The 14,955-nt window shown below is 42.7% G+C and overlaps 2 protein-coding genes and 1 long non-coding RNA gene across 4 annotated transcripts in view; 2 read left to right on the top strand and 1 right to left on the bottom strand.

The window, feature by feature from the left end:
* The window catches only part of MAP3K5 (mitogen-activated protein kinase kinase kinase 5), a 191,980-nt gene extending 186,191 nt beyond the window's left edge, over positions 1–5,789 (top strand). For both annotated transcript variants that reach the window (XM_087865517.1, XM_045814734.2), the window contains 4 exons: positions 1,622–1,734; positions 2,468–2,580; positions 4,277–4,353; positions 5,016–5,789. In XM_087865517.1, coding sequence (XP_087721643.1) covers positions 1,622–1,734; positions 2,468–2,580; positions 4,277–4,353; positions 5,016–5,076 — 364 coding nt within the window. In that variant the 3' untranslated portion in view covers positions 5,077–5,789. The remainder of the gene's footprint in view (positions 1–1,621; positions 1,735–2,467; positions 2,581–4,276; positions 4,354–5,015) is intronic.
* On the bottom strand, positions 3,725–7,667 carry LOC148109282 (uncharacterized). Its single transcript, XR_015726129.1, has 2 exons — positions 6,428–7,667; positions 3,725–5,151 (listed from the first exon to the last, which is right to left on the bottom strand). It is a non-coding gene; the product is annotated as an uncharacterized LOC148109282 (long non-coding RNA).
* Positions 7,668–11,486: 3,819 nt separating this feature from the next.
* MAP7 (microtubule associated protein 7) overlaps positions 11,487–14,955 on the top strand; it is a 162,243-nt gene continuing 158,774 nt past the window's right edge. The window contains exon 1 of the mRNA XM_045814736.2: positions 11,487–11,619. Coding sequence (XP_045670692.2) covers positions 11,553–11,619 — 67 coding nt within the window. The 5' untranslated portion in view covers positions 11,487–11,552. The remainder of the gene's footprint in view (positions 11,620–14,955) is intronic.

The following is a 14,955-nucleotide window of genomic DNA, read 5'->3' as shown; positions in this document are numbered from 1 at the left end:
CTGTGGGAAAGGAGAAGGAGACTCCCCGAGCCCTGGGCCCGAGGCTGCCGCAGGGGACAGGATCGCCCACCCTGACGCCCGGCGCTGTCCTTGGCACACTAGCCACAGCTGTCTCATTGAACGTTCACAGTCATCCTTTCGGGATGTTTCCCTTTACCTTTTCACAGATGAGAAAACAGCAGGCCAGAGGCGTTTAGTGATTTACCAAAGTTAACACAGGAAGTGTGTGGCTCAAGCCCAGGGCTGGCTTTCAGCTGGGCCTGTGCTGCCTTCAGAACAAGGCAACTGAAGCAGAAACCAACTTTTGGAATGGACTCCGGTCCTGAGTTAAATCTATCCATCCTGAGAAAATGAAACAAATACAGTTTGCTAAGAGCTGTAGGGTATGCAACAATTTCTCTTGATGGTCTTATGAATAATTATGTACCTTAACGTAAAATTCTGAATCCGAGTCACCCAATGATAGTTTTCTAAAAAAAATCTCCCTTCCTAACTTGAAATCTTTTTTCAGAGAACAGTGTTAGAAATGGTGAGGAGGATACCAGTTGGCTCTTAGTTGCACAGTGAACCTTTCATGAATAAGAACTCGGGTATAAATGATGTTAGTTTCTCCTTGTTTCTTTGGAGAATTCTTCAGGTGCCAACTAAGAACTGACTGTACCAGGAACACAACTATCCTTTCACCCACTTCACCAGTCCCCTCAGAAGGGAGAGGAATAATAGTAACATCCTCAACAATTCTAGCAACAACCATTACCGTTTACTGAGTACTATAGGGGACCTCACCTATAGTTTACTTCTCAAATTTTCAGTTAAAAAAAAAAAAAGACTGCCCTTCTGCTTTGCATTGATTATTATATCATCCATAATCAACTTTTTTTGATGACGGGTCACACATGTAAAATGTAGCTGTGTTAATATCATATATATTTTATTTTACTTTCTTTATTTGCCATTTATGGTCAAAAAAACCCAAAATATCTCTGAAGATTTTTTTTAAAGATTTTATTTATTTATTTGAGAGACAGTGAGAAAGAGCACAAGCAGGGAGAGGGAGAAGCAGACTCCCATGCTGAGCAAGGAGCCTGACATGGCGCTCGATCCCAGGACCCCAGGATCATGACCTGAGCCCAAGGCAAACGCTTAACCAACTGAGCCACCCAGACACCCCTATCTCTGAAGATTTGGCAGACAGTTGGGGTAGCTGAAAGTACAAGCCTTCTAGAGCCTCGCTACTCAACATGGGGGGTCTGAGGACCAGCAATATGAGTATCACCTGGGGGAACTCATTAGAAATGCAGAATTGTGGGGTCCCTGGGTGGCTCAGTCATTAAGCGTCTGCCTTTGGCTCGGGTCATGATTCCAGGGTCCTGGGATCAAGTCCCACATCGTATCAGGCTCCCTGCTTAGCAGGAAGTTATATATATATATATTTATTTATTTTTAAAAAAGGAATGCAGAATCTCAGACCTACTCCCAAAATTACTGGATCACAATCTGCATTTCAGTAAGATCCCAGGGGTGTCTGTGTTCCTTATAGCTTGAAAAATCCAGATCCAGAAGGTCACTGTGGCTGCTCCAGCTTTATTATCATGTCAACCAATATACCTTTCTTTTACAGATTACTGGAAGAATTGGTTCAGAAAGAGAAAGAATTACAAGCACTCCTTCATCAAGCTATTGAAGAAAAAGACCAAGAAATTAAACACCTGAAGCTTAAGTCCCAACCAATAGGTGAATAATAGAAAATTTTTAAGTGATACTGTTAAACCAGGCTGCCACAAAAAGGGGAGAAAGCCAACGTGCAGTTTTATTTCATGGCTTAATTGGCATCTGTCACTTGTACGGCGACTACAAGCAGAAATTGCTTTTAAGAAATATCCAGTTCTTAATTGCAGCAAACTATAATTTCAATATAACCTAATTTCAAATAAGATGATTCATGGTCATCTTTTCCTGAGATTATTTGAGGTAAATAGGGCTCTAACACTTTTTTGGTCTTTATTTTTTTTAATTTTCAAATGAGATTACTAGAATAAAATACTATTTTTGGTCATTTTTGCATTTGTATTCTGTATATCCTGGGGTTTTTCCCATATTATTGCAAATAGTGAAAAAGAGATTATTATGTGATTATATGGTTTTCTGCTAATTATGCTCATGTTTGTCGCATGAAAAACCCACAGTACAGTTTTGGTGAAACAAGTTTATTCTAAGAACCTATAGAATTGATATGAAAGTATAAGGTGGGAATGTCATTACATTATTGCTTCTGCCTCCCCATTTATTAGTAGTCCTTAAGAGGTTTGCTTATATTACCATTTATACTACCCATCTTGATTGTTTCTATTATTTTCTGATCGAGCAAAATCTTTTAAAGTAGTAATAAATGTTGGTTGACTGGGAGGGTCTCAGACGGCCTCTGTGAGAAGCTAAGAATGTCCCTCCCTCCCCAATTCTGTCCTAGATATTCCTGGATTGCCTGAATGCCCCCGGGATTCTCCTGGCACAAATACTGAAGAGTCTGAACTTACTGAGTGGCTAAGAGAAAAGGGAGCTGATGAAGACACTATAAGTCGGGTAAAGAAAACTGTCCGTGGGACAAGCTTTTCTTTCACTTCATAATGTTGAGCGCCTACTGTGTGCGAGGCACGGGGCATATACACTGGTGAGCCCTCCTGCGGATACGGACTAGGCTCAGCAGACGGTTATCAAGTAATTCCACGGATAAAGCAGGATGATACCCTGATAAACTCTATGAAGGAAAGGTTATCAGGTGTTAGGAGACAGAGAGAGGAAGAGGTTAGGGAAGGTTCTCAGGAAGGTGGTGAATGAGCTGAAGTCTAAAGGCATTGGTAGGAATAAACCAAGCCATCTGTATGTATATTTGGGGAGGGGGGTGAGGAGGGAAAAATCTTTCTGGGGGTCGGGGTGCTGAACGTGCAAAGACAATGAGGTAGGCAAAAGCTCTGTGGTCCAGGACCCCTAAGGATTTTTTATATTTTTGAACTGAAAATAAGGAAGAGTGGGAAAATCAAGACAAAACTAAAATTGTAAAGTTTCTAATTCTCTCTTATGTTTGACTTTTTAGTTCTCTCACAACATTATTAGACTCTACTGGGCAGTGGCTATTTATTGATATTTAATAAAATAGATCTAGCCAGTCAACGTGTGTCAGGAACACTTTCTATATCTATAATAACCTAATTCCCCTCAGCTCCTTCCAGACTTTGGTCATCAGCAGCTGTAGCGCTTGTGTTTGAAGATTACATATATGTATACACACATACACACACTAAGAAGTTATATTTTTTATTATTTTATAGGAAGGGCCCAATACAATATTACATGAACTTTAGTTTTATGTTTAAATTTTTTAAACAACTAAAAATAAAGATTTTTTTTTCTCTTTACTTGAATCCATTGGGCTACTAAATAAAATTTCGGGTTACCTCAGAAATCTGCATTGAACAAGTTACTGCTACTTAAATTTAAATGGCTCTCTTGCTTCTGGAGAATGACGCATCCATTCAAGTTCTCTGAAATATTTATTCCTCGAACTAAGACTCAAGTCACAATTAAGGAGTAGTAATTGATGGCCCACTAAATTATTGCCTTTTTTTAAATTTAAAATTAAAGCTGCAGTTTAAATTCAGGTCTCTGATTTTTATCGTAATTATTTTAAAAGTACCTCTTATTAGCTATGAAAAAATAAATTCAGAAATTAAGTGTAAACAATACCTTTTTATCCACTTGAGAAAAATAAAGCTACACAGCAACAAACCTCTCAAAAATAAACGTTACGGGGGAGGGGATGGGGTCACTGGGTGATGGGCACTAAGGAGGGCACGTGATGTACTGAGCACTGGGTGTTACATGCAGCTGATGAATTACTGAACTCTACATCTGAAACTCATGATACATTGTATGTTATCTAATTGACTTTAAATAAAATAAGTAAAAATATATATATAAATGTTATCTTATGAACAGCAGATGTAATTACAAAATGAGTTGTATCTGTTCATTAGAAGGCCATTCAGAAATTGTGCTGCTTATAATCTTTATGCATTTGGAAGTCATATGGACGTATTTCTTTGCAATTATTTTGTAAGAGGGGGGACTTTTTCCTAATAATTCCAGAAGATTATGTTTTTAGTAGATTTCCTTTTAGATTCATTTTTAAATTACTGCCAACGTTTATATTATGGGTAGCGTTATTTATTAAAGCTGTACAAAACATCTTACTTTTGTGTATATTTTACTTTCTCCACAGTTTTTGGCCGAGGATTATTCACTAGAGGATGTTCTCTTCTATGTTACACGTGATGATTTAAAATGCCTCAGACTAAGGTACCACTTTTCTTTCTGTTCCTTTTTCATGATGGAAAGAGCTCTGGGTTCCTGCTCTGGCCGGGCCCCTCCCCAGCTGTAACCATCTCAGCAGTCCTGGGCCCCGTTCTCTGGTTCGCACTGGCTCTGAGTAAACTGAGTTTGTTGTGCCAAGCTATCACCAATATCTATGTCAGTAAATGCAAATCAACTCAAAGAATATCTTGATAATCAAGTAGACTGAGGCCATGCAGTTATTTTAAAGCTGCCTTAAACAAATGCTCTCATTTAGGTCAGGACTGTACCATAATTATTAGAAATAATAGAATAGGTGCTGATTTGCCATCCACATACCACGTATAATGTGATACAGTTTCTTATCGTAGTTTTCTCTGCCGGCCAAGCATATGCATAACTGACTCGCATAGAATTCTGTAAAGACCCGTTTCAAATGTGCTGAAAATCTGAAATGATGCTTTGGGAACTGGTAGTCTGTGGGAGTGGGAAGGAAAGGCAGGGAGGGGTGATGACCAAACATAGAAAGAATACGTGAGGACCGATAAGACTTTGGGATCGTTGTGTTCTGATCAGAGTAGCTAGAGGTGAAGAAGTCACATGTATACATCAAGGGCAGTGTTTCAAACGAGGTGTTCTCTCCCCTATGTTCCTGTGTCTTTAAACAGAGGAGGGACGCTGTGCACACTGTGGAAGGCCATCACCGACTTTCGAGACACACAGACTTGACTGTCGCTCAGTTTGCTTCCAGCCTTCCGTGGAGATTCTAACAGACAGAACTGATCTTCGCAGGGGAGGGAGAATCTAAGGGAGAGGAGAAAGAAGCTGCACTTTAAATCCAGTATTTGTTTACTTGTGTTAAAAGAAAAAAAAAAAAAAAAGACAAAATACACTGAAATTTCCTAACTGCTTCTATTTCTACAATTCATAAGGACTCTTTGTAAGGACTCTCAAAATAATCCTAAACATCAGGATGCTTGGGATTATTTTCATCTAAACGTTTTTATGGAAATATTTTTAACTTAGCAGCTGTTGCACTTCGGCCAAATGTCTCTTTTACACGAAACAGATAGAACATTTCATGTGATCGTGCATCACTGGAACAAAACCAAAATGTGACCGTAACTTTTTAGGCTTATGTGTGTGTGTAAGATACCCTGAGTAGAAATGCATAATTTCCATTATTGTGTAAAGTTTATGGTTTTTTTTTTAAGTGTGCAGAATCTGAGAAGCAACAGTTTTTACTTACCTATCTGTATTAATTGTAATATTGACTCTATTTTGTAACTTAAGTTTCTGGCCCATAGTATGTTCATTTGAGTCGTGTATGTTCTACTAAACTGTACCAGTTGCACACGTCTGAATCATAGTCATGTTAGCTTGTTCTAAAGCTATCCATTGTGTCATATTTACTCTAAAAAGTAAAAAGACCCTTAACGTACTGTTCGATAAAATTCTAAAGAATTCTTATTTTGTTTTGACAAACCAGATAAACTACTGTGTCAAATTTCTAGTTGTTTCTTCCGCTCTGCTATTAAATAGAATCTGGCTTCTATTCAAGTAATCGCAGAACGATTGATCTGCAAGCTGCCCCTCAGGGCACCAGGGTGGTAAGACAGAGGGTGAAGGAAAAAAAAAAAAAAAGAATTTACATGAAAGAACGTCCCTGTGTTGTTTCTCAAGGCCATAAGTCATCCTGAGTGAGACTACTGTATATCTCAGAGGGTCTGCAAGTAGCATCCCAGTGGAGAACACTGCATTTTCTCTCTCATTAATTGCTTAGCTCTCATATTTGAGGAACATGTTTTTCTTTGAAGCTGAATATTATAGTTAAAAGCCTGCCCCTGTTAATAGGGTGAAGTCTGAAGCTCGGAGATAGTTGGATGACATGAACACAAAATTCTTAGATACAGAGGAACTTGCTTATGCTGCAAGACAGAAATAATACAGAGCTCTTCGTGTATCGTTACTTGACCCATACATAACAGTCTTTGAAAAAACAGGACTCATCTTTATTTCTATGTGAAAATCAAGGTCCAGTATATCTTGTATTGCATGAGACTGCACAGAAAGTTCTCACCTTGTTTTCTCATTTGATACTTGCGACAACATAGCGGCATCTTTTATTTTTACATCCCAATTCCAAGGACAGATAGTTGCCTCTTGTAACCTGTGGGGAAATTTTGAAGGAGGTGAGGTGTAAATTAAATGGTATGTCATTTCACTCAAACTAACACAGGGCAATCCTTTTTTTAAAGATTTATTTATTTATTTTAGAGAGAGAGCATGAGCAGGAGGGGACCACAACCTGAGCCAAAACCAAGAGTCGATCACTTAACTGACTGTGCCACCCAGGCACCCCGATACAGGGTACTTCTTAATTAAGCCACAGTTTATCTCCCCAGTTCTAATGGCCAGGTGCTTCTTTTAGTTTGTTCAAGGATCAAGCTACCCATCTTCAACCAATTCTTTAATGGAAGGTCTTTCCTCGGGATTTTCCTCCTACTGTATATCTTTGTGGGCTTTGTGGGTTCCTCTATCCCTGCATGGTTCATAATACATTCCCAGGCCAGCATCACTAGGTTTTTGTCAGAACTGTGGGCCTCAGTCACAAAAGAAGGCAGTTCCATTATGGTCCAAGTTTTGCTAAAGGTTTCACTTGGAAGGTGTTTGGCATCAGTCTAGGCCAGTGACTCTCAACCCAGATTCACATTAAAATGACCAGGATGTTTTTTAAAATATACTGATGTGGGGCACCTGGGTGCCTCAGTTGGTTAAGCATCTGATTTCAGCTCATTTCATAATCTCAGGGTCCTGGGATCAAGCCCCACATGGGGCTCCCTGCTTAGCAGGGAGTCTGCTTGTCCCTCTGCCCCTCCCCCCACTTGTGCTCTCTCTCAAATAAACAAACACAATCTTTTAAAAAAATAAAAATAAAACAAAATATACTGATGCCACCACCTTAGAGAAACTGTGTTTATTGGTCTGGGGTAAGGCCCATAGATCCTATTTTTAAAAAGCTCTGCAGATGATTTAACAGTATCAAGTCCCACCTTCGTATTCCAAGAGACACCTGGACAGAGGAATAGAGAGCTCCTTTCCACAGAGGTGGTAGTAAGATGGTTTCCATTTGGTGTAGCAAGAGTCTAGACACAAAGGCCGGGAGCAAAACCATCACTTCCCTTTTGACCTTGGGAAAATTAATTAACCTCTCCAAGTCTCAGGTTCCTCATCTGAAATGGGGGAAATCATGTACCTTTCTCATAGGGTTGTTGTAAGATTTAAAGAAAATCATGAGATAAGATGCTTAGTGCAATGCTTGGTAGATGTAAGCTACTCTTACCTCTTATCATTCATTCAGAAGTATTTGTTAAATACTTACTGGGTTCTACATTCTGTGGTGCATGAACAAGGCACAGGTCTTGCCCCCTGAAGTTCACCGTCACAACAGTACCTACAGTAAGTGCTACAGTTACATCTGACCACCAAGGGGTGGGAGGGTCAAGAAAAGCTTTCCAGAGAAGTGAGGTCCAGAGCTGTGCCTGGAAAGATGATTTGTAACAGAACAGTTTACGCATGGGTGGTGGAGGCAGGCTCATAAGAGAAACTGAACCAGAATTTGCTGGGAAAGGAAAACTAATGTTTCTTCTTAACCATGTTTTGATTTCTTTCTCCAAATTCTGTCATTGCCTATTTTGTTTCATTCATTCCTAAGCCATTACATAAAACAGTCTGGCAATGAGGGATTATTGTTAAACACTGCAATGCCCACTATGTGTGAGGCAATGGGGCAGCAGGGGAGAGACGCATGATGGCTATCAAGTTCAGAAGGCATGCAATGCACATTATGTCATCAAGGACATCAGCAATTGGTAAACAAGGAAAATAATTGATGGCTTCAGACTTTATAGACACCCTATAGAGAGAGAAGACAAAGTCCCTGCCAACAAGTAAGTCATATCAGATTGAAGGGACAAATTTGCACTAACAAATCACACCTACTCTATGTTAAAGGCCAGATGAATGCAAACCCAGAACTGGTGGAGAGCTTCAGAGGACAAGCTGGCTGGGAGTGAGGGCCAGTGGAACAGGCTTCACTGAGGAGGAAGACCTCAACCGAGGCATCTGAAGGAAGGAATTCAATAACTCAGGACCAGGGAAGTCAATCAGGGTAGAGCGTTCCAACAACAAAGGCAGAAAGAGGGGATTTGCAAGATGTTCTAGAGAAAGTGAACAACTTTTATATGAGAGCATACAAAAATTTTAACTTATATTTGGCTAGAAATAGGAGTTCTAGAAATAAAAAGTGGAAAGTGGGATAGGAGAGAGTTCAGGGTGTGATGAGGGGGTGGTCAGGGAGGGAAGTGGTGTTGGCATTTAATTATGTAGAAATGGGGAATCTTAAAGGTTTTGGAGCAAGGGAGGGGTGGATGTAAAGTAGGGTATGAGAAGATTAATCCAATGAAGGGAAATTAGAACAGAACTTGGACAGAGCAGTTCAGAGACTGATTCAGATGTGAATGAGTCCAGGAGCAGAGCAGTAGGAATTGAGAGCGTGGAATTAAAACCATGAGTTGACAAGATTTGGGAACTATGATTTGAGCAGTGGTGACAAGGGAGAGGAAAGAATAGCTGTTGAAACTATGCAAGTAAGAGAAGAGTTCAAAACAGGCAGGTTTGAAGGGGAGCTTGTTTGAGACACGATGAATTAATGGCAAAGCATTCCGATAGAAATGTGCAGAGACCATTGAGAATGTCCTGGTGGAAGTTAGGACAGAGATCAAGGGTATATTCTGGATCTAGGAGTCACCTTGATGGAGATAACAGTAAATGAGGGCTATGAGAAATAGAAAGGTTGTGGCCTAAAATTTTGGGAAAAGGAAGGTTTCGGGACAGTTTGGGCGGAAGGAGGAATTTAAATCAGCAAAAGAGACAAAAGGACTGGTCACAGAGGAATGAGAAAAACCAGGCCAGTGGTGTAAGCCAAGAGGAAGACTTCATCTGGTATAGCAGGAAGGGCAGGAGAACAACCGATTAATAATAATAGGTAAATTTGATTTTGTGACCTGGAAAGCTTATTTATAGACAGGCAAGAAAGACTAATAAAGCTGGTTAAACAAAGATAAGCCTATGGCACATTTATTATCTTTGGTGAACAAAATGTATGACAATAGATTTGGGAGGGTGGGGTGTCAAGGAAAGAAATTTTCAGAATCAAAGAGCCCTGAATGGAGATGCATTTTAGAAGAAAAGAGGGATGAGGTTTCAAAGGAGGCAGGAGGGAGGGCTGATGGCATCAGGAGGTTCAGCTCCTCCCCCTGGAAACGGGAACCCTGATTATTCGGAGATTTTGAGATGGGTGTGGGAAACTCAAGACAGATGGCTTCTCTGTGCTAAGTACAGCACAAGGTATAACATGGTGGTGTGTGACATTTAACAGATGTTGTCCCTCGCTGCATTTTCATGCGACAGCTCACCCTGTTCCAGACACCCCATTAAGTTTGAAACACATAAGCAATTGGGGGCGTAAGTGCAGGATTTTGGTGTGTTTCTTATAGCACTTATTTTTGTGTAACTTGTGATAGACTAAAACATAAGTTAGCAGAAGAATGCAAGAAGAGATAAGCATATGCCCAAAACAAAGCAAACCACAAAAGACACACACAAACACCAGTAAGTTTTGACTTTGGGGGGGGGGGGTATGTATCCCAGAAAGAATTCACTGGCTTACTGAAGTAGGTAGTAAATCAATGTTCTTCCGGAGTTCGACTCTTTAAATTCAAGTAGGAGAAGCCTTCCGATGTTCACAGGAAAGTGTCTCAAACTCCGATGACTTTGTGTAATAAAAAATGCCTTTGCTGAGACCCAAGCTGAGGTCTACAACCACCTGGTCCCACCTGGTACTTTATTTTTATTGATTAGACATCTGATAAGAGTGATGTGACTAATTTGAGAAGACCACATAACTAAATGATGAGTTTGCCTAACCCACTGTAGAAATGGCACTAAGGGAGAAGCCATTACTACAAACCACGGCGTCAGTGTCCCTTAGTCAAAACCCCTATCAAGTCAGCCGGTGAACCAGTAAACCAAATAAAAAGAGTTCACTCCTGAACCGAGTGGCAGGGTTTTTTTTATGCAAGGATGGTGAGAATTGTCACCCGAACAAGAACTCCAACACTTCCCAGGCACTCTTGGGCCTTCAACAGATTCTGCTGAAGTCCTTGAAAGGGTTTTAAATTGTTGGGAACCTCCTGGTTATGTTCAGCCAACCGAAACTGTGGGAGTGCATTTCTGTGTAACCAGCCGGAACTGGTCGCTGTCAGTTTTGTTCCTTATGTTTCCATTTATGCAAGCTACTTTTTTCCCCTTCAGCATTTTGTTGCTTATCGTTTATTTGCCTAATAGAGCAGAAACTGGTTACTCCTCCGCTAATAATCTGATATATATATATATATATATATATATTTTTTTTTTTTTGCCTATTGCTTTTTCCCCTGGTCTTCCTTAGCAAGCCAGAAGTTGCAAGGTAGTTGCTAATCGGAAACCAAGAGTAAGAAGCCACAGCACCGGGCCTAAGTTTCCCTAACTTGTGTGCCCTGGGGCTCATCCGATACAAAGATCTGCTGAAAAGATAATGGCGTCCTAGAACGCAGCTGGAAACCGGAACCCAGCGTGGAAACCAGCCCGTGTACTTCAGCTTTCCACGTGGCACCACGCTCTTGCGGCTGTCACCATGAACTCCAGCCCTGGCGAAGTCAAACCTGACCTGCCTACTTCAGAGTTCAGAGAACAGAGCGTCCCGATGCCCTCGCGTCACTTTGGCTGATTCTCAGCCCGTCCCGCTGGCAGGCGCTACTAAGTGTCGTCGCCCCACCTCCAGACCTCGGGGAGCCCGCCGCAGTCTCCGGGGTGGGTAGGAGCTCCCGCCAGGTGCCTGGCTCCGCCCGCCGCTCTCGCAGCCATCACCCCGCCGCGTCGGTCCGAGCGGCTGCCACGTCGCACCTGCCCGCGAGGGGGCGCGCCCGCGCGTCGCTCCTAAGCCGCTCCCCGCGGGCCTGCTCGCGCTCTCTCCTCCCTCCGCCCTCCGCCCTCCCCAGAAGGCGCTCACCTGTCTGGGCCGCGGGCCCTGGAGGCGGGGGGCCGGCTTGAGCGAGGCCGAGGAAGAGGGCGGAGCGGCTCTCCGGGCGCGTCATCGGAGCACCATGGCGGAGCTAGGAGCTGGCGGCGACAGCCACAGGGGCGGCGACGGCGCTCTGCAGAGCGAAACAGGTGACTGCAAGGCTGGGGCAGACGGGGGTCCCGCGGGCGGGAGGCGGCGGCCCGGAGGGGTGGGCTCGCGTCGGGCACCAGCGGTCCCTTCCCCCGCCCGGCCGCGGCCCGGAACGGCCGGCCCCGCGCGCCGCGCACCCGGGCTCGGAGCGCGCCTGCCCTCCGCCCTCCGAGGCGCGTCCGCCGCCTGGGCCGGCGGTGTCCGAATGCCGCGGCCCGCCGGCCCCAGTTCCGGTCGCCCCTCTCCCGCTCCACCTCGACTTTCCCACAACAGGTGGAAACTCGCCAGCGAGTGCGGGAGGGAGGAGGAACTGGAAAACGCCGGCCGCTCCCCTCCCACCTGCAGACCTGGCTCTAATTCAGTTTAATGGGGAAATCGTATCCCCCAAACCAAACAACCAGCCGGAAAATCCTCGGCCAGGTGCGAGCGACACGATTTTCCGTTTCTGGCACCCCTCCCGCCTTCGCCGGTCGAACCGGGTGCCGGGGTCGCAGGCGCCGGTGGCGCAGCGAGTGCCGGCGCGAGGGTCGCGCGGTGAGCGGCGGCCTCCTCCTCCCCGGTGTCCGCAGTTAAGACCCTCTCCCGGGGCGCACTGAGATCGCGGAGTGGGGAGTGCAGGGCTGGTTGCAGGAAAGTGGGGCTGCGTGTGCGGAATAGTCGGACTCGTAGATTCGTTGACTTGAAAGGGTCCTTAGAGTTCAGGCTTTTAGTCCATGCGCCAACCGCAGGTAGGAAGAAATGTCGGCTCAGGTGGTGACACCGCCCCCCGACCTCCGCATTAACCTTCGGGGACAGGGGCTCACATCTCCAAGGCAAGCAGCAAGTTTGTCTTCCCAGCCTCATCTTGCATGAAGACGATTTTCCCCCCTCGTGATAGTTTTTTTTTTCTTGAGAAACTGTTTTGCAGATCCTCTCTCTCCTATTTCTTCTATTCTTGACCGGTAAACTGTCTCTGGTACCTTCCCACACTAGGGATGGGGGCGGTGAGGCAGTTTCTTATTTTAAAAAGAATTCAAATTGCAGCCTCCCCAGTTGCAATGCGTTTTCTGCTTACACACATAATCGGAAACCATTGTTTCCCTAAATGTAAGAACCTCCAGATTCTCCTATCCACCCCCCCCCCAAAGACCTTTTGATATTTTAATTCGGAAGTTCCGGAAAACCTGTAACCGTTTTTGGAAATGTAGCCGCTCTGCTAGGAAGAGTTGGGACACCTGAAGTCTAATGACTTAATCTCTTCAGCCAAATACCTGAGGTTAAGTCTGACAAGATGTCTTGAACTTGTTTACTTGGAAGTCAGGCTACTTCCTGCAGGGTGGTTTATTTTGTCTCAATGTGTTTGACAGGTTGGTCCATCATTATTTTGATTTGGGGTGGGGAAGGGGTGGCTAAGAGGAGATGTCTTTGCAGTCGCTTTATCGAACTTGATGGGCTGGGTGCAGGGGGCGGGGAGCTCCCTCTCCAAGTGAGGGCAGCAGAAGGGCAGCATCCTTATTGTGAATATAAATGGTTTGGTGCCTAATCCCCCACTAAGTGACTGCTTCTGAAAAACATTGTTCCAGAAACTTAATACACACCAATTTATGTTCAAACAACAAACAACAAAACCTGTCTTCTAGAATGTGCACACGGACAACTTGTTGAGAGCTAAGTGAACTACGAACTAGCATTTCAGTGTCTGAACATGTTCACTAATGAACTGGTCATGTTTCTAACAATACACAAATCATGTGACTATCGGTAAAATGTTTTCTGTTGTGAAGAGGGAATTTAACTGGCTGCCATCTCCTTCACAGTAAAAAATTCTTTCAAACCTTTGCTTAGAAACTTTGATTTTCAAGGGATGTATGTTATATATGGTCTTTTGAGTAGTTGTACTTGTGACGTAACTAAAACTTATTTCTGGCCCACATCTTTTTCCTTTTTTGCTAGTCCTAAATTAATGTTTTTGGTGTTCAGAAGCACCTATGTGAGCAGGTGCCAAAAATAGAAGGTAAAAATGTGTTTTTTAAATCTAGATCGAAATATTTTGAGTGAACGACTAAGGACTGCTTGAATTTTAAGAGCTTAGAAAGTTTTCTGTGTATTTAAAACATGTCATCTATATCTGAATATAGGACTCCAATGTTAGTGCTTTATTCTTACGGACATATTTCACCTCATACACATCCAAATTCTGCAATTCATTATTTTTTAACAATCACAGGTTTGTATACAGGTGGGTGTTTGGGGAGGAGGTAGGGACTTCTGTCTTTTACCATCAAGAGGTGATTTGTTGAGGTATTCACTTTCTCTTTCTTTCTTCTTTCTTTCGATTAGGTTATTATGAGGTAATGTCCATTCTTAAATGTCTCTTAATCTTTTGTGTACCTGTGCAAAGACTGGTGTCATTTTAAGACAATTTTTTTTGTTTGTTTGTAGTTGACATACAATGTACATTAGTTTCAGGTGTAGAACAGTGATTCACCCTCTCTGTACATTATGCTGTGCTCATCGCAAGTGTAGCTACCATCTGTCACCATAGTACAATACCGTGGCTTATATTCCCTGTGCTGTGTCTTTTATTCCTGTGATTTATTCATTTATAACTGGAAGCCTTTATCTCCCACTCCCTTTCCCCTCTGGCAACCATCAGTTTGTTCTCTATAGGTTTGATTCTGCTTTTTGTTTATTTGTTTGTTTTAGATTCCACATATGAGCAAGATTAAACGGTATCTGTCTTTCTCAGTCTGACTTATTTCACTTAGCATAATATCCTCTAGGTCCTAGGACAATTTAGGTTAGAATTTCAGGTGATTGTGAAAATAAGACCTGTAATTATTCATAATTATACAGTTATACATGTGTGTGTATCAAAGATGGGTTGAAAATTGGGGGTATACCACCTATAAAATGAAACATTTAAGGACATTGAGAGGTACTATATTAATCCAACATTTAAAAGCCATATTTCTGTCAGCACATATTTATCTTCTACTCAAAGGCAGTCAAGCTACATTCCTCGTGGTAATATTTTTTTATTTTTTTTGAGGATGAACAGTTCTTTCAACATATTTTTCAGTAACCAAAGGTTCACAAGTAATTGACTTGGAAGCAAGTTTTTGATCTCACCACTAGAGGACATCAGGTCCTTTTTCAGGCTGTTATTTGAGTCCTTACGTAGATGAATATTCACAAAACTGCCTCTGTCCAACCTTTCGGTGTTTAATTTTTTTACGCTTGTGCTCAAGAGCTGTGGAAAGTGAGCGCGCACAGCTCATTTCCCAGCTTGATAACTTCTTTTTAAAAGCCGACTGAATTAAGACCACATTTAAAGCTGCATCTGACTAATCCAT

The sequence above is a fragment of the Ursus americanus genome, chromosome 11 (genome assembly GCF_024610735.1).
Source record: "Ursus americanus isolate L20-20 chromosome 11, mUrsAme1.1.p, whole genome shotgun sequence".
NCBI lineage: Eukaryota > Metazoa > Chordata > Mammalia > Carnivora > Ursidae > Ursus > Ursus americanus.
The sequence above is the reverse complement of the archived record's forward strand: the minus strand, read 5'-3'. Positions and strand labels throughout refer to the sequence as shown.